Genomic DNA, 22,769 nt, shown 5'->3' on the forward strand with positions numbered 1-22,769 from the left:
GGAGTTGCAGAGCTGGGTCAGGGAATGTGAGCCGGAGACCAGTTTCCAAGCGGTGGCCCTGGCAGAAGTGTTTCTCTTGAATCAGGCAGAGGATGAGAAGGAGAAAGAGCAGGTGAGACAATTTCAGGCTCAATGGCTTGATTCAAATTTGCTATCTTCCCTGAGCCATTCTCAGTATGTTTATTATGTCCTCCCAGATAGCTGTATATAAAATTGATACTTAACAGAGCAATCGATTGAAGTCAGTGGGCTTAGAAGGGTGTAACTTTACTCAGGATTTAACGGTAAACCACCAAGATAAAATCAGACTTTAATTTTAAATTAAAAATTTTATTTAATATGTAGACACATCCTAAATAATGAGTGAACTACCTAGTTGCTTTAACCATAAAGCATATTGATTTAAGAACTGACTAAGTCTCAGAGAACATGTTGTATCTTAAATACTTAAAGTGGCATTTTTACTCTTTTACATAGAGACTGTTGAGAAAACTCAGCAATGAAGGAATAAGAGGGGAAGTCCTCCTATGGATTAAAAACTGGTTGAGAAACAGGAAACAAAGAGTGGGTGTTAATGGGAAGTTCTCACAATGGAGAGATGTCGGGAGTGGTGTCCCCCAAGGATCTGTTTTGGGACCAGTGCTCTTTAACCTATTCATAAATGACCTGGAAGTAGGGGTGGGTAGCGTGGTGGCCAAGTTTGCAGATGATACCACCATGTAATGCGGGTGAGAAACTACAAAGGATTAAGGCAGAGCTCCTGCTGACCTTGGATAAATTAGGTGAGTGGGCCTTGAAATGGCAATGCCGCTCAATGTAGCAAAATGTAAAGTGATGCACATAGGGCAAAAATCCAAACTTCACATACACGCCAAGGTGACTGAAAAGACCAGTCACAGACCAGGAAGGGATTTAGGCATCTTAGTTGATAGTTCCATGGAATGTCAACTCAATGCATGGCAGCTGTGAAAAAAGGCAAACTCTATGCTGGGGATAATTAGGAAAGGAATTGATAATAAACTGCAAAGATTGTCGCAAGGCTCCTTATATAGCAGTGGTGCTGTAATTCTCGCGACTTGAGAGGTACTGTGTCCAGTTCTTATCGCCGATCTCAAAAAAGGGATATTGAGGAGATAGAAAAGTGCAGAGAAGGGCAACAAGGACGCATTGAGGGACTGGAGCACCTTCCCATGAGGAGAGTGGCTGCAGCTTGGGACTTCTAGTTTGGAGAGGAGGCGCTGAGGGGATAAGGATTGAAGTCTACAAAATTATGCATGGGTGAAAATGTTGACAGAGAGAAATTTTTCTCTTTCACAATACTAGGAACCAGGGGCATTCATTGAAATGCTGGGGGAAGAATTAGGACTAATAAGGAAACACTTCTTCACGCAACGCAGGATTGGTGTTTGGAATATGCTGCCACAGGAGGTGGCAGGATGCATTACCAACCCGGGATAGCTTCTTGAACCGGCCAGGATTTATGGAGGAGAAGTCGATTTATGGCTACCAATCTGATCCTTTGATCTGAGATTGCAAAATGCCTTAACAACAGACCAGGTGATCGAGCAACAGTCAGCAGAAGGCCAATAAGGCTCACACATCCTACATGTGAGCTCCCAAAGGCACCTGGTGGGCCACTGCAAGTAGCAGAGAGCTGGACTAGATGGACTTTGGTCTGATCCAGCTGGCTTGTTCTTATGTTCTTATGATAGGCTTATTTTTTAGCTCACAATGCTGAAGAACTCATAAGCAGTTTATTTTATGGCCTGCAGCCAGAACGGATTTTTATTGGTATTTGCTACTGAGGCAGGCAATGGCTCTCCAGGGTTTCAGGTGGAGATCTTCCACATAAGAGCCTGCGTGGTGTAATGGTTAAGAGCGGCGGACTCTAATCTGGTGAACTGGGTTCAATTCCCCGCTCCTCCCCAAGAAGCCTCCTGGGTGACCTTGGGATAGTCCCAGTTCTTTCTGAACACTCTCAGCACCACCTACCTCACAAGGTGTCTGTTGAGGGACCTGGAAGCCGATTGTAAGCCACTTTGATACTCCAGTAGAAGAAGAAGTTTGGATTTATATTCCATCTTTCTCTCCTGTAAGGAGTCTCAAAGTGGCTTACAAACTCCTTCCCCCTTTCCACAACTTTGTGAGGTAGGTGAGGCTGAGAGAGTTCTGAGGATGCGAATCCTGCGGGACTCAGTTTAAGGTCACCTTCAGCAGTGACTCATATATGGAAGGAATCAGAGGGAATAAAACTTCGAGTTATCTGGGGATTACAGGAAGTCCACCACTCATATCCACAACTACACCATGCTGGCTCTCTCAATGCCATGGGTTGTGAGCCCTTTGGCTATTCAGTTCAGACTCCTGGCCTTGCCCAAGTGTTCATACCTGCCAGAGGAATGTAAAATGGAAGATAAATCCAGATCTTATCCAGTTTATAGGCATGTTCTGGTGAATTCCCTCCATCCCTTTCTTTTTTGTATCATTTGCGCTACCACTCGCTACTTGGCTCCCTGTGCAGAGTTCCGGATGCGCTTTGCAAGTGTGCTGGTGTTGACCTTTAAGGCCTTTACGCTGCCTGGGACCCCGTGATCTCGGTGGACCGCATCACCCCCATGTCTACCACACGGCCTTCGCCTCGGTGAGAGAAGCCAATCTACCTGCGGTCCCTGCCCCTCGGCTGATGGCTTGACTGGCTCCACTAACGGGCTTGCCAGGGCCTTTTACAGCCCTGGTCTCGCCTGGTGGAACGCTCTCCCACTAATATTAGGTTCACCCTTAGCGGGACAGCCGGTCATGAGTTCCGCGCCAGGGGCCTGCAAGACGGAGCTGTTCCGCTGGTCGCTTTGAGGAGTCCACGCTGATGGTGCCCTCTCTTCCGCTGGCCCCTCCGCTGGCACTTCCCCCTTCCGCTGGCTCCCGCTTTCGGCTATTCCTTCCGCTCCTACATCTTTGGGCCTATAACATCTATCTAGACCTACCGTTCTGCTCCTGGGGGTGGAAGAATTTAATATTAGCAGCCGCTTCACCTACACCTATGCACTATATTTATTTTACATTTAAATGCTGAAACTGTTTAAGTTTGGTTTCAGCTTTGCTTTTATAAGTTTTAGCCTATTTATGATGTTTTAAAATTGTATTTATTATCTGCTGTACACCGCCCAGAGCCCCTCGGGGATGGGGCGGTCTAGAAGCCCAAAGTATAAATAAATAAATAAAAATTTGTTTGATCTAAGTTAATGGTTTTACTGTTGGCATATATATCCCCCAAAATAAGACCTACCCCAAAAATAAGCCCTAGCATGATTTTTGGGGATTTTTGGAAGATGCTTGAAATAAAAGCCCTACTCCAAAAATAAGCCCTAGTTACAGATTTCCCCATGCAGCTGATCTGGTCAAATGTGGGGCACAAAAATCCTAATGCATCTTTTGGAGCAAAAATTAATATATAAGGCCCTATCTTATTTTGGGGGAAACACGGTGTATAAACAAAATGAAAAAAGAAACTAGAATCAAATCATAAGCCTTCGGGGAGGGCGGTATATAAATATAAATAAATAAATAAATAAATAATTACAGTCTTGAGACTGAGAGACCAAAAGAAGAGCTCAAATTATCATTATGAAATGTGTAAAAGAAATACCAATTATGACTATTTTCAATATACCTTTTGCAATAATTAACTGCATATAAAGAGCAATTGAAAACACTGCAGTATTATAACTTTGAAAAAGTTTTCTTGCAAAATAAAAATTATATTGACAGCCTTAAGTATTTGGAAAAGGCGGAGTACAAACATTTGAAATCAGTGCCCTCTGCTGGTGGCCCAGTTATGATCTAAAAATCATCAAAGACATAGAATTATAATTTCCCTTTGCACCCTTGCCCTTTCCTTCTGTAACTCCTCTCCCCACTGCTTTGGTGGGACTTTCCTTTCCATTTCAGATGCGGGGCTTGTTAGTAGAAGCAGCTACCAAGTTCTGTGTGGTACAGAATGCTACATCTGACAGTGGTCAGAAGCCGCTGTTCAGAGGAATTTTGCAGGGTGAGGCCCAAAGTACTGTTTCACTGGGTAAGGATCAATGAGGCATATTTCAAATATCTCCCTCCATTTGCGCCTCTATCACTCCCTCTCTGTGTGCCTCTGTTGTGTCTCTGCGTGTGTTTCTCTCGTTTTCTGGATTCTCTTGAGTGGCTTCTCTTCTCTGGGCTTGCGTGAACTTTAGACTTTTTAGATCCAAACCAGAACTTTGAATTATGCCCACGAGCCAATGTAAGGAAATATTTTTTTGCAAAAGGTACTGGAATTTAAAATATGTGTTAAGATTACAAAATAATCGTCCATCACGGCTGTTTCCTTCACAGACGGCGGAATGCCCCCAGCGGCTCATACAAGTTCAACCCAGGGTAAAGCTGGAGGCGAAACAGTTCCTGCGCAGCCAGATCATGTAAGAGAGGGATCTGACCCACAGCATTCCTTGCTTTCGCTTGCATGAAACTCTCTACCCTTCCCTGTTAGCAGAATTCCTCTTGCAAAGATTTGAATCCTGCAAGAAAACTCCAGATGCTTTAAATAACTTCTCAGATCATACTTGGTTATGGGGAGGGGGCAACCGAGTATGTTGTCTTTGAGCAGAAAATACTTTCTAAAATCTCTCTTAGGGTCTGCTGACCTTAGAGGAGGTGTCTGTGCATTTCACGGATGAGGAGTGGACTTTGCTGGACACAAGCCAAAGAACTCTACACAGGGAAGTCATGCTAGAGAATTATGGGATGGTGGCGTCTCTAGGTAAGACATCCCTTAGGACCCTAATTGGCATCTCCTTTTTTAGTTTTGAGATCCAGTGTGATGTAATGGTTAGAACATTGGGCAAGGCTTTTGGAGATCCAGAACATTGGGCAAGGCTTTTGGAGATCCATTGGGCAAGGCTTTTGGAGATCCATTGGGCAAGGCTTTTGGAGATCCATTCTGCCCTAGAAGCTCACTGGAAGACCTTGGGCATATCACACACTGCCAGCCCAACCTATCTCACAGGCTCATTGTGAGGAGAAAATGTAAACAGAATATAAGCTACTTTGGATGCCTCTTGGATAGAAAAGTGGGGTTTAGATGAAGTAAATTGAAATTGCACTGTTTATTGGATGCCCTGTTCTATTGGTTGAACTGAATTACTCTTTGTAATCAGCCTTGAGTCCCATGAGAAGGGTGAACTATTAATAATGTAAATTAGGGGGACAATGTCAAACTGTGTTAATTCTCCACATGAGTGGTGGACTCGTATCTGGAGAACCATGTTTGCTTCCCCACTCCTACACATGAAGCCTGCTGGGTGACCTTGGGCTAGTCGCAGTTCTCTCAGAACTGTCTCAGCCCCACATACTTCTCCAGGTGTCTGTTGTGGGGAGAGGAAGAGAAGGAGTTTGTAAGCCGCTTTGAGACTCCTTATGAGAGAAAGGTGGGGTATAAATCCAAACTCTTCTCTTATTATTAGACAAATTCATGGAGATCTGTCAGTGGCTACTATCTGTGGTGGATGTATTCGCACCATATAACTATTTTATTTATTTGATTTATACCCTGCCCTTTCCTGACCACTAGGATTCTCTCTGACCTTGCTCATTAAGAGATTTGGACCAGATATCACAACTATGCAAAATGATACTGAGTGGTCCTGTGTCATTCCAACAATGAAAAGGGGAATAGTGTAGCTAAAGAACTGTCCCTACTTTTTATATGTGATTTACAGCTTGGTCAGAAAGTTGTGTTTTATATATTTTTATATTGTGAATAATTGCATTTTAGGGTGTGTGTGTTTTACAATGTAACCCACTGAGAAAGGCCTTTGACCGAAACTTGTTTGGTTTTAAGGATATTTTAATGATCTAAACTGTATTAAGATACAGTTTAGTGCAAAGTGGTAAGCTGCAGTACTGCATTCCAAGCTCTGCTCACAAACTGAGTTTGAGCCCGGCAGAAGTTGGTTTCACGTAGCCGGCTCAAGGTTGATTCAGCCTTCCATCCTTCCTGTACTGATAAAATGAGTACCCAGCTTGCTGGGAGTAAAGTGGGATCTTATCAGTCTTTCCTCTATTCCAGAAGGTGACGTGCAGAAGAGCAAGAACGAGGGAAAGCCAAGCGCGATTCTGTTAGATATTGTTCGGTTTAATGGAGGAGAGCAACCGAGGAGGAAGACAGAAGCAAAGCGGAAAAGGGAGAATAAATCTTTTGCTTCGCAGGAGGCTAATTTCCATAAAATCCCTGTCCGGGAAAAATCTGATGAAGGAAAGGAGAAGAGTAAGTGCCACGTGTGTGCGGAAAGCTACGTTTGTGGATTTCCATTTAATGTTGATTGGAGGCTATGCCTTTAAATCAAAAACTCCCAACCTTTCTGAACCTGTTGGTAACTTTGGAATTTTGAGCACCAACCAAAAATGGCTGCCGTGGGAGGCGGAGCCAAAAGGAACATCTCTCTTCTTGCGCCTTGCAGGAAGAAGAAAAGCCTGAAAGGGGAATGAAACCACACACTGGCTAAGTAAAGTGTAAGAGATTATTAGTCTGCCCGATCCTATAGTGGACGACCTTTTCATTTGAATAGGAGCAGTCAATAACAAGCCCTGCCTTACAATGTCCTTGCCTACTTTCTGCAAAACTCAGAGGGCACCAAGAGAATCCATGAGTGCCTCGTTGGGGAACTCTGCTTTAAGAAGTAGTGTTTGGATGTATACCCCCCTTTCTTTCCTGTAAAGAGACTCAAAGGAGCTTACAAACTCCTTTCTCTTCCTCTCCCCACAACAAACACCTTGTGAAGTAGGTGGGGCTGAGAGAGTTCCAAAGAACTGTGACTAGCTCAAGGTCACCCAGCAGGAATAAATCTGGTTTGCTGCTCATGTGGAGGAATGGAAAATCAAACCCAGTCCTCCAGATTAGAGTCCACCTGCTCTGAACCACTACACTATCAGCAGACTTAAAGTGGAGCTACTTAGAGTAGAGAAGGTCTAGTAGACTTCCTGCACATACTGCAGCCTCTTATCACTTTTGGAAAAGAAAACTGTCCACACAAGATGTTCTTTCCAATAGGAAGGTTTTACTTAGCAGTTGCAAGGTTACACAAGACTATACTAGATAAGACTACGAGGCTATACAGAACACTTCAGCAATACTATAACACTAAGCTAGAACAGACTTGAAAACTAAAATAGAAACAATGCATGGCTTTTTATACATTCAAGTTAGGTACTTTTCCCGGCAACAGGCTCCCATTGGACCAGAGTCACAGTTGAATGCAACAATCACATTAAAGGTCAACGGTAGCTGGTTGCCCCCAGACTTCCTAGCTCCTGGCCCTTGTTGCTGGGCAAACCTTTTTGCTGCCTAGAAGATGACTTGGTGAACCTTTGTTTTATATATCATGTCATACACCACACTGACTTTCCCACCCCGATGCTCCCAGCCCAAAAGCAAGAAAGAATCTACACAGGGCTAGAACATTTTACTTTTGTTCCCCTGTTTGAGATTGCAATGGAGATGGAAATAGAGAAAGGAATAGCACCAAACGTTTGCGTATTTTGTGACAATTTGAATTATGTGATTGTCTGTTTTTAAATTCTTATTGTATTATATATTGATTACTGACTATGAGTATTATGTGGATGAAATGTATTATATTAACTATGTGGAAGCCACCCTGAGCCCAGTCTCTGCTGGGGTAAGGAGGGATAAAAAACTGAAGAAAGTGAAGAAATTGATGCTGCTTAACACCCGCCATAGCAGTTAAATGGTTGTGTTCCCAGATAAGAGGCTTTAGGTCCTTACCAGTTTTCTCTCTTTGTTGCAGAAGATGATATTTGGGAAAACAAGAGTGAAGAAGAATCACACGAAATGTTTCTGGATGGAGCAGGATATACAGCAGAGGAGCCAATGTGGAAAATTGAAATAAAACAGGAAATGGGGACTGAATCTTCTCTTTTTCAGGGAAGTGACTTCCAGGAAATCCCAGACCAAGAAGAAACAGGAAAAGGAAATGAACGGAGTAAGTGGGCTAGATGGGAGAAGACTTGAGTTTGAACTGAAGTGTCAGTGCTTATGGAAGAATCCGTATATGAGAACACGTATTGAAATGTTCATAGTGTGAAAAGAGTTTCTGTTGATTGCAGAGGCAGTGTGGTGTAGTGGTTAAAAGAGCAGCAGACTCTTATCTGATGAACTGGATTTGTTTTCCCCTGCTGAGTGATCTTGGACCAGTCACAGTTCTGTCAGGACTCTCTCAGTCCCACCTACTTCACAAAGGGTCTGTTGTGGGGACAGGAGGAAAAGGCAATTGTAAGACTCCTTAAAAAAAGAGAAAAGTGGCGTAAAAAATGCATCTCTTCTTCTACTCCCCATCAAAGAATCCATAACGGGCAGAAATCAGTATCAGCTGGCATGGTTTCTATTCTAGTCTTCAAGTCTGTTCTAGCTTAGGCTCATTCCGCACATGCAGAATAATGCACTTTCAAACTGCTTTCAGTACTCTTTGAAGCTGTGCGGAATAGCAAAATCCACTTGCAAACAGCTGTGAAAGTGGTTTGAAAATGCATTATTTTGTGTGTGCGGAAGGGGCCATAGTGTTGTAGTATTGCTTATATCGATGTTATGGAGGCTGCTTTTGTGGCTTTTACATTCAAAGGGGAAAACCTGCTGTCGATTCCTAAGAGCAGTGGCGGAGAGGGGGAGGGAGTCAGCTGGCTTTTTGCTTAAAATGCAAAAGCCACGAAAGCAGCCTCCACAATATCAATATTACCTTTAAAGGATTTTACTTTCAATCTTTCCTTTGGCGCAATGTGGAAGGCAGGCAATCATGAGCTGTGAGGCAGACAGTGGGACAGTTCCTCACATTTGACCAGGGAAATGTAAGGAGACCGCACTGCAGAGGGACTGTGGAACTAAGAGCGCCAAGTAAAGCTCTCCATGCTTAATGAGCCAGAAAGTATCCTTTGTACTCATTCTTAACCTCAGATGTTTGGGTTTGTTCTCTGATTTTGAGCTCCAATTCTGCCTTCGAATGTCAACCAGTTTTCTCTTTTATTCCAGCTCGCTGGGAGAGTAGAGATGAGGGAGAACCACAGCAGGTCTCATTGGAAGACCCGGGAAGTACAGAAGAGGACCATTTGTGGAAAATTGAAATAAAAGAAGAAACGGGGAATGAATCCTCCACTTCTCAGAGCAGTGACTTCCCTGAAATCCCAATCCAAGTAAAAATAGGGAAGGGAAAGGAAAGGAGTAAATGTCCTGTGTGTGGGAAAAGCTACAGCTGTAAATCGAGTTTTAATGCTCACTGGAGAATCCACACAGGAGAGAATCTGTATGAGTGTTTGGTTTGTGGCAAGAACTTCATTCAGAGTTCCCACCTCACTTCACATCTAAGAATCCACACAGGGGAGAAACCATTTCAGTGCTTGGAGTGCGGAATGAGCTTCAAATGGAACGAGCAACTCCGTTCACATAAAATAGTCCACACGGGCAAGAAACCATACCAATGTATGGAATGCGGGAAGAGCTTCATTCGCAGCACGCACCTTACTTCACATCAGCTAATCCACACGGGAGAAAAACCATACAAATGCAACGAATGTGGAAAGAGCTTCATCCGAAGTACTGAGCTCACTATCCACCAGAGAATTCACACGGGAGAGAAGCCATATCAGTGCTTAGAGTGTGGAAAGAGCTTCTCGCAGAGCACCAACCTCACTTCACACAAAAGAATCCACACAGGGGAGAAACCACACAAATGCCTGGAGTGTGGAAAGAGCTTTACGCAGAGGTCCTACCTTAGCAGGCATCACCGGATTCACACAAAGCCCTACAAATGCTCAGAATGTAGCATGAGCTTTTGTGACGAATCGGACCTTAAAGCACATCAGGTCGTCCACACGGGGGGAAATCCCTCAAATCCTCGGTATGTTTGGAGTGTGGAGAGAACTTCAGGTTCCGCACAGATCTTACTTCACATTGAAGGACTGACTCCTGTGTGGAAGCACACGGACAATCAGAGTAAAACTTTTCCAACCGATCAGCCTTTAATAACTGTGACAAACCCCAATTTTTATTAGCTTAGGGTTTGGTGTTTTTTTTTGTAACATTTTCTGTGCAAGAAAATGCCCTCCCTGTCTTTGTCGCTCTTCCCTGCCCACTTTACAGGACACCCGCCTTCCACCAGGTGTTCTCAGGTGCTTTGCTTCATAATTACCTGCTTGTTACATCAGGTTTTACTCCTGGTTTACATGCTCCTCATCTGACTGGCTAGCTGGTTTCTTGCATAAGAGACCCTCTAATTCACCCCAGGAGGAGCGCATGTTTTTTTGTTTCTTATGAAGTGTGTATAGGGAGGGGAGTTTGAGTGGTTCTTGAGCTTCTCCACAAACATGGCGGACTTTCAGTTTCCTGCTTCTCTGTCTGAGAGAGCGCGTGTGCCTGATGCCATCTTGAAATACCTTGAACAAAGAGACCACAATTAATCCGAACGCATTTGAGCCTTGCCTGGCTCTAGATACTCGTTTGTATTTTTCTATTTTGGTAACCTTATTTGCCGTATTTGACCTTTTTCTGCTTTCTATCTACAAATGCCATATAGATTCTGATTTCCTTTTACATTAAATGCTATTTTTAAAAAGTACCCTTTTTACTGTAGATCTGTGTTCAAGATTTTCAAAGAGCACTCACCTGCCTACATTAAAAGTATTTAACCCTGCTGCCAGGTCACCTTCCCCCATTAGCACTGCAATTTCAGCCTTTTTAAAAAAGAGAGAGAGAGAATAGGTATCTTCAGTGATCAAGCGAATGGTCAAAGCGTTCCCTTGGTTTTTTATGGTTGACTCTTGGTAAAATAAAGATGGGTATAGCAAGGCGGACATTATGGCATAAATTTGGGCGGAAAGGGACTCTGCACATGTTTGGTGTTCTGGATCTCCCTGACAGCTAAGAGAATTTGCATGGAGGGGGAAAAAAACTGGATTAAGAAATGCCCAAATTTTAACAATGACTCTTTTTCCATGTTTATGTTAAGCAAGCAAAAGAAATCAACAGCAGTTGAAACTTTTATCTTACCAGAGATCCAAGTAAATGTGTGAGGTGGCAATTCTCTGAGCACTTGTGGGGAATTTTTATTAGTAAAATCTAAAAAAGGAAATTACGAGCTAAGAAAACTCCACAAAAAAAGAAGGCCGAATAATTGCTGAGAATCCAGCATGAATGCATGACAAGCTGTTGGACTATGACTTTGGAGACGTGGGTTCAAATTCCTGCTCAGTCAAGAAGCTCGCTGGTGATCTCTTGGACCAGTCTTTCTTTCTCAGTTTAACCTACCTCACAGGGTTGTTGTGAGGATAAAATGGAAGGTGTATGCCATGCTGAGCTCCCTAGAACATGATTTAAAAAAATAATAGAGGTTTTTGCGCTTTTTAGTTTAGAAATAAGATGTGATTGAGGTTTTATGAAGCAATGGACAGTGTTTTAGAGAGTGGAAATAGCAATTAAAAAAAGACTTTCCTTCCCATCTCACCAAACTAGATGAAATTGATGGGAAGTGGAAAGATAGCACTTCTTTGTATGACACAAAATTAACTTACCAAATTCACTAACACAAACTGGAATGGTGGCTTTAAAAAGGGAGCTGTACACATTCTACAACTGGTCTTACCACCAGCTTATAGCCATGATTGCTAAATGGAACCCTCATGTTCAAGAGCAGTATACCTATTGGTTGTTAAGAATGAACATGGGTTGTCTGGGGGGAGGACGACGACTACCTTCCTACATCCCTTGCAATCTTCACATGATACAGCTTATCAGGTCCTGTTAGTAAAATAAAGCAAGACCATTCTGATTCAGTCTCCCATTTTATTTTTGGTGCTCTTATTTGGTTAATAGTTAGATGGACTGTGTTGGTATGTTAACACAACGTATCTGCTTTACTTGGTACTAAGGCTTCGTGTAGAAAATATTTTAGCTAACAGTTTAAAGGGGAATGGAATTTTCCTTGTTCTGCATCGGAACCGCGCAGATCTCTGCCTTACAAATTTACCTGCCCAGATATTGAGGTTTTTACATAATAAAATATCAAAAGGTTTTTTTCAAAATAAAAGACTCTTTTTTCATTTGTCCACGAAAGAAAATTAGGTTTGAAAATTAAGAAGTGGGTTACCCCGTGTCTCTGCTTTAGGGGTGGTGGTGGTGAAGAGCTGTGGACTCTAATCTGAAGAATTGTGTTTGATTCCCCACTTTCCACATGAATGGTGAACTCTTATCTTGTGAACTGGATTTGTTTCCCTGCTCCTACACATGCAGTCTGCTGGGTGACTTTGGACTAGTTATAGTTTGTTCAGAACTCTTTCAGCCAGTGGTGGGATTCGCACCACTTCAGCAGAACCTGTTGTTAAATAGTGCTTGTAAACAACCAGTTGTTAAATTGTTTGAATCCCATTACTAGAACCTGTTGTTAAATTAGTTGAATCCCTCCAGTGCTTTCAGCCCCGCCTACCTCACAGAAGCTCATTCCGCACATACAGAATAATGCACTTTCAAACTGCTTTCAATACTCTTTGAAGCTGTGCGGAATGGCAAAATCCACTTGCAAACAGTTGTGAAAGTGGTTTGAAAACGCATTATTTTGCGTGTGCGGAAGGGGCCAAAGTGTCTGTTGCGGGGAGAGGAAGGAGTTTCTAAGTCACCTCGAGTCTCTTTGGAGATGGTGGAGTCAGCTGCAGACCCCTCGGGGCCCCTCGGCCTTCTGGTAGCAGAAGTGCCTGAACTTGCTGGTGTTGCACTTCTGAACTTGCAATGTCTTCAGACATAATTTTTTGCATAGCTACTTATCTTTTCCCAACCTGGAAGACATGTACATTCCTTCCTGCTTTAGGGCCAACTGGTTCTGGCTCTTCCATTTTTAATCTGAGGCAGCCCAAGTTGGGCAAGAGAGCCATTTGCTCTTCTGCCGAGATTTGCCAAGTTCCCAGTGGCACCAGAGGATGGGTTTTTGATTTCCTGCAAAGTCACTCCCTGCTACTAAGTTCAAATTACTACTTCATGTAGGCAGAAAAATTGATATACTTTGGATTCTTCACAATCCAAAGTATATCAACCCTTTTTTTCTACTAGGACAAGCCATGGTTGTTAACAGGAGTCGCACGCTTTTGGTTGTGAAAATACTTTCCTGCCTCCATAACAGGAAAACCCTGAAGAGAAACCAGGTTGCCAACCTCCAGGTATGATCTGGAGTTTCTGCAGAATTACCGTTACTTTCAAGACTACCGGGATCAGCTCCCCTGGCAGAAATGGCAGCGTTGGAGGGTGGCCTCTGGGGCTCATCCCCTCTTCAAACTCTGCTCTCCCCAGACACTGCTTCCAAACCTCCAGAAATCTACCCAACTCAAACTGGTATCTGCTCTCCATATCACCTGCTTCCTGGCCCTTTTTAACTGGACCTGGGACCTTTGGCATGGCAAACAGAGATTCTTCTACCACTGAGCCACAGCTCATCTCCCAGTGCTGTCCTCCTTTCTGCCTCAGGTGCCCCCAAATTCTCCCTCCCCCTCCAAACTGCCCCTTTTGTCTTAAGCCAAAGCAATTCTACAAAAATCACTGGAATGCTTTAAATCCTTTCCAGCTAGAGGAGTTTTTTGCAGAAGTGATGAAAGGGGGTCTCTAACTGAGCAAGGCACCTTTGGAGAGGAGAGGTGGGGCAGGGCTTCTCTTTTCTCTTGCCCAGCCCTTCCCATATAGTGCCTGACTTGGCTTTGCTGTTCCTTTTCTATCCGGGACATCTCTCGTGGTCTGGGCCTTTCACCCTCCCCATTTTCCTGCGTGGCATGACCCACCAAACCTCACCCAAATGCATTTGGCACTCACCAGATCCCAGCTGGGGGCTAGAATTCTGCATATGTGTACAAAAATTAAGAGCCCCCCCCCCCCCCCATAACATTCCTGTGTCTTTTAGGCAAAATTTAAGTCATGGTGTAATGGTTAAGAGCAGTGGGCTCTAATCTGGAGAACTGGATTTCCCCCCACTCCTACACATGAAGCCTGCTGGGGTGATCATGGGCTAGTCAAATTTCTCTACCAACTCTCTCAGCCTTACCTATCTCACAAGGTATCTGTTGTGGGGAGAGGAAGGGAAAGGAGTTTGAGTTATTAGCCACCATTGTTAGCCCTGACTGTGAGATAACAAGGGAGGGGAAAGTGTTATGGTATGTAAAAAAAGAGGGTTCATCTTCTAGGTCGCAGATAGCTGGATCAGCAACAGAGCCGGAGCAACTTGTGATAGTCGACCTTTAATGTGATTGGTGCAAGAGACTGTGACTCTGTTCCTATGGAGGACTGTTGCTGGGCAAAGTGCTAGCTTGAACAGTGTAAAGGCAGTGTATAGGACTCTGTATGTAGCTTTAGGCTTCCTACTTATCTTAGTCCTGTATAGCTTAAGAACTTTGCATAGTGTTTGTATAGTGTCGTGCTGCAACTACCAAGGAAAGCCTTCCTGTGGAAAGAAGTAGAACAACTCGTGTGAAGTGTCTTATTCCAAGAAGGTGGGAGACTGCTGAGTGCATGCAGTTGGACTACTAGATCTATGGGCAGCTCCGCTCTACTCTGCTGATAAAGGACATTGAGGTATCAAATTATTTTATTTACTTACTTGGAATGTTTGCCGCTCTCCAGGAAACCTAAAATCACCTCTAGTGTTAGTGGTGAACATGTTAAATAATATACTCTGATTGCAGAGTTGGTAGAAAAGAATGACGTCCATTTATTCTAGCTGGAATCTCAGCCTGTTTAGATGGGCATGATGAGCAGAAATCCAACAGGGCAGATACAGCATGACATCTTTGAACAGGGGAAAGAAAGATGTAGCTGCCATATTTCTGCCTGTCACACAGTTGCTGGGGATGAGTTTTGGAAAGTTACTCCGGATTATTGAATCTGGAGTCTGAGCTGCAGTGTAAATGCTTTGGGTCGGGCTACAAAGCTGAGGGAGAGCCTGCTGCTGTTTGGCTTTCTGGAGAGACACCAATCTAAGGGTTAAAGCGAAATGACTGCGGACTCCTAGACAGGCCAAGGAGTTTTTGTGAATGAATGGGGGAGGAGGAGTCACTTCCTGTCCTCCACCCTCCTCCTAGTGTGGGAAGGGGGCCTTTGATTTTCCAAAGTGAGGGTGGGATCCTCAGCCCCTTCAGGTGGTGGTGAGTCTCTTGCGCCTTTGGGCACAGAGTGGTTGGTGGAAAGAGGCAAGGGCCATATTGGAGGAGGGGTGGGAAGCCCCCCCCCCCCCAGAAGAAGCCCAGCATTAAAGCAGGAGGGACGTCAATACAACTGATACCTCTGCAGTTTCTTCATGCAGAAACCACTGCTTCCCCCCTCTGCAAAGATCGCTGCAATTGGGGGGAAATTCAAGGGGGTTGATTTTGGAGAATCTGGAGAAATTAGCAGTAGAGTCTCACTGAAACTCAAGGCAGATGGCAAGTTAAATCAAGGCGATCCATGGGATGAGACTGATGTAAGCAACGTGATAGGAAAAAGAAGAAGAAGAAGAGTTTGGATTTATAACCCCTTTTTCTCTCCTGCAGGAGACTCAAAGGGGCTTACAATCTCCTTGCCCTTCCCCCCTCACAACAAACACCCTGTGAGGTAGGTGGGGCTGAGAGAGCTCCGAGAAGCTGTGACTAGCCCAAGGTCACCCAGCTGGCGTGTGTGGGAGTGTACAGGCTAATCTGAATTCCCCAAATAAGCCTCCACAGCTCAGGCAGCAGAGCGGGGAATCAAACCCGGTTCCTCCAGATTAGATACATGAGCTCTTAACCTCCTACGCCACTGTAAAAGATTACAGTAATCAGAAATGAAATATAAATTTAGGCATGACATGTTCAGCAATTCGGGTTGCCAACTGTGGGTTGGGAAATACCTGGGGATCTGGGGGGTGGAGCCTTGGAAAGGTGAGGTTTGAAGATGTGAGCTACCTCTGCTAGATATAATGCCTAGTGCCCACCCTCCAAAGCAGTCATTTTCCCTTGAGGAATTGATCTCTGTTCCCTGGAGATCAGTTGTAAGAGCTGGAGATCTCCAGCCACCACCTGGAGCTGGCAACCCTATACAAAGGCAGATGAGTGCGTTGCAGGAGTAGAAATACAAAGCCATGGCAGCAGGAGAACACACAGCAAACAGATCATAACGCGGTTTACTCCCCTTTGTAATGCGCCTTCCCGAACCGTTCTAAGTTAACACTGTTACCTTCATTAAAATGTTATCCTGAACTTTTCTCCTTGGATCTTGGCAAGCAGCTGCCTGTCCAAGAAAGGGAAGCCACAGAGCCATTCTGCTATAGAAAATGGATGCTTTGGGGGTGGACTCTATCACTTTATACCCCGCCCAAACCTTTCCCTTTTCAGCTGCCAATCTCCAAATTAGCTACCTAGAGACTTTGGTATGAGGCAGGGTATAAATATTTATGAATATAAGGAGTTAAAAATGTAGCACGTTGATTGTGTGTTCCTGCATAGCAGGGGGTCGGACTGGATGGGCCTTGTGGTCTCTTCCAACTCTGTGATTCTATGAAATCCCCAGGTATTCCCCAACCCAGAGTCAACCCCGTGATAATGAAACACTTTCCTGCCTCAATAGCGTAGGTCCAGACCAATGTCTTGCTTGGGCAGGAACCATGCCCTCTGGAGCCATTTTTGGACTGAGAAAGAAGTCAGTGGAACCCAATATCAGCTCAATGGTTGCCGGCTTGCACTATTTCAGATTCAAGGTGGAAGAGTGAGACTCAGCTGGCTTCTAATCAAGAAAAGGCCCTCATGCTGTTTTCTGGGCAGAAGGGAATTCTGGGGAAGAGCCATGCAGACATATCTGGGTGAAGAAACCGCTGATTACAGTATCTGGCGCTGGTGTTCCATGCACGTCTGCTATGAGGATGCTCTGGGGCCCCGAGAGGTCTGTAGCCGACTCCACCACCTTTGCCAGCAATGGCTGAAGCCAGAAAGGCACAGCAAGAAGGAGATGCTGGACCTGGTGATCCTGGAGCAGTTCCTGGCTGTCCTGCCCCCGGAGATGGGGAACTGGATCAGGGAATGTGGGGCGGAGTCCAGTTCCCAGGCTGTGGCCCTGGCAGAAGGCTTCCTCCTGAGCCAAGCAGAGGACCAGAATGAAGACCAGCAGGTGAGAGGGGTTCTAAGAAGTGGATGCTGTGAGCAAAAATGTTCTATGAAAATAATGCTATTGTTCTCAAGGCTAGAGGCACTGCCCTATTTTGTTTTCAATTCCCCTATCTCGCAGGTCCCTGCCTGGGACCCCTCCACTTCTCTTTCAGGTGCTGGAGGCACCGGAAAAGGGAGAGGAGGCGCCATCACACCCCGGACAGAAGCTGCTGTTTCAGGAGATCTTGTCAAAGGGTGATTCAGGAGCTACAGCAATGGGTAAGGATGAATGGCAAGGCATTCCAGCCAATTTTCCCTCTTGAACGCAGGTCTGAAATGTGTGTGTTCCCCTTTTACATCCCTTATGTGTTTGTTATTGTTCTTTGTTGGGGGAGGGACAACCCTCACCCCCAGCCTCTGGCCAAGTCGAGGAATGTTCCAGAATTCAATGGTTAAAAACTTAATTGTAGGACCACAATCCCTTCTGTTTGGAGTAGAATCTATAACTTGATCTCAGAAAATAACCATGTTGAAGTTGGACCATTGGTGTCCAGCACAGAAGACGTTAACCCTTTGTTGGTCTCTAAGGTGCTTACGGGATTGATTCTACGGGTACAATTTAATTGAGGCACCAAAAGTAAGTGTATCCTGCCCACTTTTGCATTACAGAAGTCATCTGTCCTGCCTATCAGGTTTGGTGGGTGTTTATTCTCCAAGCTCCATTCCATTAATCTTTTGGTCCCAATTCTCTTTCCTTAATGTGGGAAGGCCAAACTGAGCCTAGTGTCAATTAATTATCCCAATCTGATAAGATCTATGTGCTTTTAAAATTCTACAACTTTCACAGGGATGGATTTTCCCTCTATTTTTCTACTTCCATGAGCCAAGTTGGAAGCTGTCTGTTGTGGGTTTTTTTGGCTGTGTGGCTGTGATCTGGTAGTTTTTGCTCCTAATGCTTCCCCCACATCTATGGCTGGCATCTTCAGAGGCATGTCATGGTAAGAAACACCTCACTGTGACATGTCTCTGAAGGTGCCAGCCATAGACATGGGTGAAATGTAAGGAGCAAGAACGGCCAGATCACAGCCATACAGCCCAGAAAACCTGCAACAGCCAGTTAGTTCTGTCCATGAAAGTCTTCGACAGTACAAATTGGAAGACTTTCTCCAGCCTTTCAGACTTTCATCAAGTTGTGGCTCTTCCACTGGAGGGAAAGCGTGGTGTAGTGGTTAAGAGCAGGTGGACTGGGGAGAGGTCCCAGGCTAATCTAATCTGGAGAACTGGGTTTGACTTCCCACTCCTCCACATGAGTGGTGAACTCTTATCTGGTGAACTGGATTTGTCTTCCCGCTCCTGCACATGAAGCCTGCTGAGTGACCTTGGGCTAGTCACAGTTCTCTCTGAACTCTCTCAGCCCCACCTACTTCACAAGGTGTTTGTTATGTGGAGAGGAAGGGAAGGAATTCATAGGCTGCCTTGAGACTCCATACAGGAGAGAAAGGCAGGTATAAATTCAAACTCTTCTTCTCCTTAAGTTGAAGGAAGATTCTTGGAAGGTTAGTTGGATGCATCCGGTATAACATCTCGCAAAGATTATCTTAAGGTGTGGATTACAGTCAATCATGAGTCATTCTGTGATGTTTGAAATTAGAAAAAGAAATGATGTTTGAAATTATATTGAGACCCTTCCTCGAGCAGATGTTACAAAAGTAATAAACTGAAGGAAGAAAAACAATCTAATTTTCCATGTCCAGAACTTAAGACCCCATCCTGCCAACTTCTGACACTGGATGCTGGCAGATGTGCAGTTTGATTATTGAAGGGCATAGATTCCAGCCTTCTGGGAAGAAGACACTCATCTTGTTTGGAAAAAACCCACCCCAGAGCTTAGCGAACCAGCATGGTGTTAGGGGGTAAGAGCAGTGGGCTCTGATCTGGAGAACTGGGTTCGATTCCCTACTCCTCCACATGAAGCCTGCTGGGGGACCTTGGGCTGGACACAGTTCTTTGGAATTCTATCAGCCCCACCTACCTCACAAGGTGCCTGTTGTGGGCAGGGGAAGGGATTGTGACTACATGTCACTTCGAGAGAGAAGCAAAGTATAATGACAACTTTCCTTCTTTTTTATTTTTAATGTTGTTAGTCAAAAGTTACAGAGAAATATATTAAAGGAATAAATCCAAGTCAGCTTCGCGACGTATAATGGAGAGTCTACGTGGGGTGATTTTTTGTGTGCCTTTGGAAAACCAGAGTCTATTCATTTGTATTTATTTGTTAATTTTGTATGCCACCCTCCCCATGGCAGGCTCAGCATACTCAGCATCCAAACTGTGTATTAAAACTATAGGAGGAGAAAATAATTTCTGTCTCCTCTGATTCTCTTGCAGGTGATGGCATGGAACTGGTGACGCAAACTAAGACACATCTTCCTTGTGAGAGGCAGGAAACAATTTTTGCGCAACCTGATCAGGTATGGAAGGTGCATGAGGGAAGCAAGCAAGGGCATGTCTGTCCCCAGCAGGTTTCTGGGGAACAACCTGTCGTTTCCTTTGTCAGCTGTCTTGGTGTTCCTGATTGGCAGAAAGACAGGGAGTAATTTTTGTTTGTTTTGTTTTATAACAGTGGTTCTCAACCTTCCTAATGCCCCAACCCTTTAATACAGTTCCTCACGTTGTGGTGACCCCCAACCATAAAATTGGTATATATAAAATATAAAAAGACTGGTGGTTTTAGGCGACCCCTGTGAAAGGGTCATTCGACCCCCAAAGGGGTCGTGACCCCCAGGTTGAGAACCACTGTTTTATAAGATGCTCTTCCCTATATAGACTGAGGGAGGATTACAGCTTGTTTTTTAAATAAGATAAAAATAGAATCAGAGCAAGACTGTAAATGCCATTCATAAAGGTTTGAATCTGCAAGAAAACTCAAGAATAGCCCTGCCGGATCAGAAGAAGAAGGAGTTCTGATTTATACCCCAGGAGTTTGGATTTATAGCCCTCTTTCTGTCATGTAAGGAGACTCAAGGTGGCTCACAAACTCCTTTCCCTTCCTCTCCCCACAGCAGACACCTTGTGAGGTAGGTGGGGTTGAGAGAATTCGGAGACAACTGTGACTAGCCCAAAGTCACCCCACAGTAACGGGAAAACAAATCCAGTTCACCACATAAGACTCCACTGCTTATGTAAAGGAGAGGAGAATCAATTTGATTCTTCAGATCAGAGTTCGCCTGCTCTTAACCACTACACCACACTGGCTCTATTGAGAACAGCATCTTGTCTTATATAGTGCCTGAACAATTTATCCAAAGGCCAAGAGCTTCCTCTGTTAAGAACATGAGAAGAGCTAGCATGGTGTAGTGGATAAGAACAGTGGACTCTATTGTGGAGAACTGGGTTTGATTCATCACTCTTCCACATGAGCAGTGGACTCTTATCTGGTGGACTGGATTTGTTTCCTTGCTCCTCCACATGAAGTCTGCTGGGTGACCTTGGGCTAGTCACAGTTTTCTCTGAACTTCTCTCAGCCCCACCTACCTCACAAGGTATCTGTTGTGGGGAGGAAGAAAAAGGAGCTTGTAAGCTGTTTTGAGACTCCTTATAGGAGAGAGGAGGGGTTTAAATCCAAACTGTCATTCTCTTTATCAGACCAATGGTCCATCTAATCCAGCATACTGTCTTGCACAGTAGCCAATCAGTTCCTCTGAAGGGCCAACAACAGGGCATAGAGGCTGAGGCCTTCCCCTGATTTTGCCTCTTGCTACTTCCTCTGAATGTGGAAGTTCCCTTGAGTCAACCTAGTAGCTACTGATGAACTGATCCTCCGTGAATCAGTCTAACGCCCTTTCAAATCCATTTACCCTCACGGACATCACTACATCCCCTGGCAGTGAATTCCACAGTTTAATTACATGTTGAGTAAATAAGTATTTTCTTTTGCCCATCATCTTCACTGGGCGGCCCATATCCTAGTATAATGGAGAGAAAAAGGAATCCACTTTCTCCAACCCATGCATCATTTTATAAACTGTCAGCTACCTCCTTCAGGCTATACTTTGAGCCTGAGCCTGGAAGATAAGATTGCATTATCCGAGATGGTAAAATGTTTCCTCCTCCTTTCAGGATCAGGTCACCTTGGAGGACGTAGCTGTCTATTTCACACAGGAGGAATGGGCACTGCTGAATCCAGAACAAAGGACGCTTCACAGGGAAGTCATGGAGGAGAACTCACGGATCATGGCCTTTCTGGGTAAGGCTTTCTCTTCCATGTGGTGATGAAAACCCATTTCTATGGGGCCAGGAAACAAAACAACAATGTAACCTGGTACAGTAGATGAAGATCCACAGAGGTGTACCACAGGGAGAAGTCTGTTATACACTGTGTATAACTGGACACAGTGTATAACAAACTTCTCTCTGTGATACCTCTGAAGATGTCAGCCACAGATGCAGGCGAAATGTTAGGAACAAGATCTACCAGACCACGGCCACACAGCCCGGAAAACTCACAACAATCAGAGAACCTCTGTTTTGTCAAGCAAAGTTTCTGCTTGTTTGCCTTCATACCACCTGTTATGGGTTCAAAACATTAACAACATCCTTGGATTTGGGTGGAAAAGAAAGCAAGGTAGAGCTGGGTATCATCTGCATATTGCTGACACTGCATCCTAAACTAATAATATCTATTTACCCAAAAACATATAGTTTGACATCAAGATGATAATCCAACATGTATTTTAAATATTGAAATAAGCATATCTGCCATCTTGGAAAATGATGTGTACAGCGAAAATGTCCCTAAATTGGAATTTCAACTCAAGAAAATTTTAAAGCAATAGTGCCTTGAAACGCACACAAACAGTAACCATCTCTGTACATATATATTTTTTTGTGGGGGACTGTTGTGGATCCAGGACTGTAACATTTTTTAATCCTGCCCTTCTAAAGAGCTGAGAGTGGCCATCATTTTCCCCTCTTCTCATTTATTCTCACAGCAACAACCCAATTTCTTTTCACTACTTCATCCTGGCAGTCATTTCAAGGGGCAGATACCCACGCACCTTCCCTTACCCCCAATAAAAGAATAGCCATTCTTATGTATGCAGATGATGCAGTGGTATTATCTCTTACAAGGGTGGGACTGAAGAGAGCACTGAGGATTTTTGACCAAAAGTGCACAGAAGAACTGTTAAACATCAATTATACCAAGACCTAGAGATAGTGCACTTCAACACTAAACTCAAGAGATCTAAATGGCAGCTGAAAGGGCAACAGATAGAGAGCAAACAAAATGTTCAAATATCTAGGAATTGGTGTACCAATGCAATGGGAAGCCCACAGCCCATGTACAATCAGTTATTCAATCGGCTCAAAGAAAGTTCACAGAGCAATCTTGAGGTTTTTTTAGCTCACAGGAAGCAGTTCATCCCAAGTGCAGTTAGACTGTTTGAGGCCAAAGCCTTAGCCCAATTGACCTATGGTGCTCCGTTGGCAATGATTTCAAGATTTTTATTGCCTTTGGAGAGAGTCCTATCGATTTTCACCAGAGATACTTGTTTAATGCAGAAATGTACAATAATGTGGTATTAGACAAAACGAGGGATGGCCAAAGTCGA

At 44.3% G+C, this 22,769-nt stretch overlaps 3 protein-coding genes across 17 annotated transcripts in view; 2 read left to right on the forward strand and 1 right to left on the reverse strand.

Annotated features, from left to right (window-relative positions):
* LOC125428587 (zinc finger protein 883-like) overlaps positions 1 to 22,769 on the reverse strand; it is a 1,608,225-nt gene that overhangs the window by 1,112,866 nt on the left and 472,590 nt on the right. The window lies entirely within an intron of this gene.
* Positions 1 to 22,769, forward strand: part of LOC125428534 (zinc finger protein 345-like) — a 770,962-nt gene that overhangs the window by 398,543 nt on the left and 349,650 nt on the right. The window lies entirely within an intron of this gene.
* LOC125428881 (zinc finger protein 493-like) overlaps positions 1 to 22,769 on the forward strand; it is a 41,954-nt gene that overhangs the window by 15,629 nt on the left and 3,556 nt on the right. Inside the window, exon 5 of the mRNA XM_048489588.1 lies at positions 9,317 to 9,836. Coding sequence (XP_048345545.1) covers positions 9,317 to 9,836 — 520 coding nt within the window. The remainder of the gene's footprint in view (positions 1 to 9,316; positions 9,837 to 22,769) is intronic.

The sequence above is a fragment of the Sphaerodactylus townsendi genome, linkage group LG03 (genome assembly GCF_021028975.2).
Source record: "Sphaerodactylus townsendi isolate TG3544 linkage group LG03, MPM_Stown_v2.3, whole genome shotgun sequence".
NCBI lineage: Eukaryota > Metazoa > Chordata > Lepidosauria > Squamata > Sphaerodactylidae > Sphaerodactylus > Sphaerodactylus townsendi.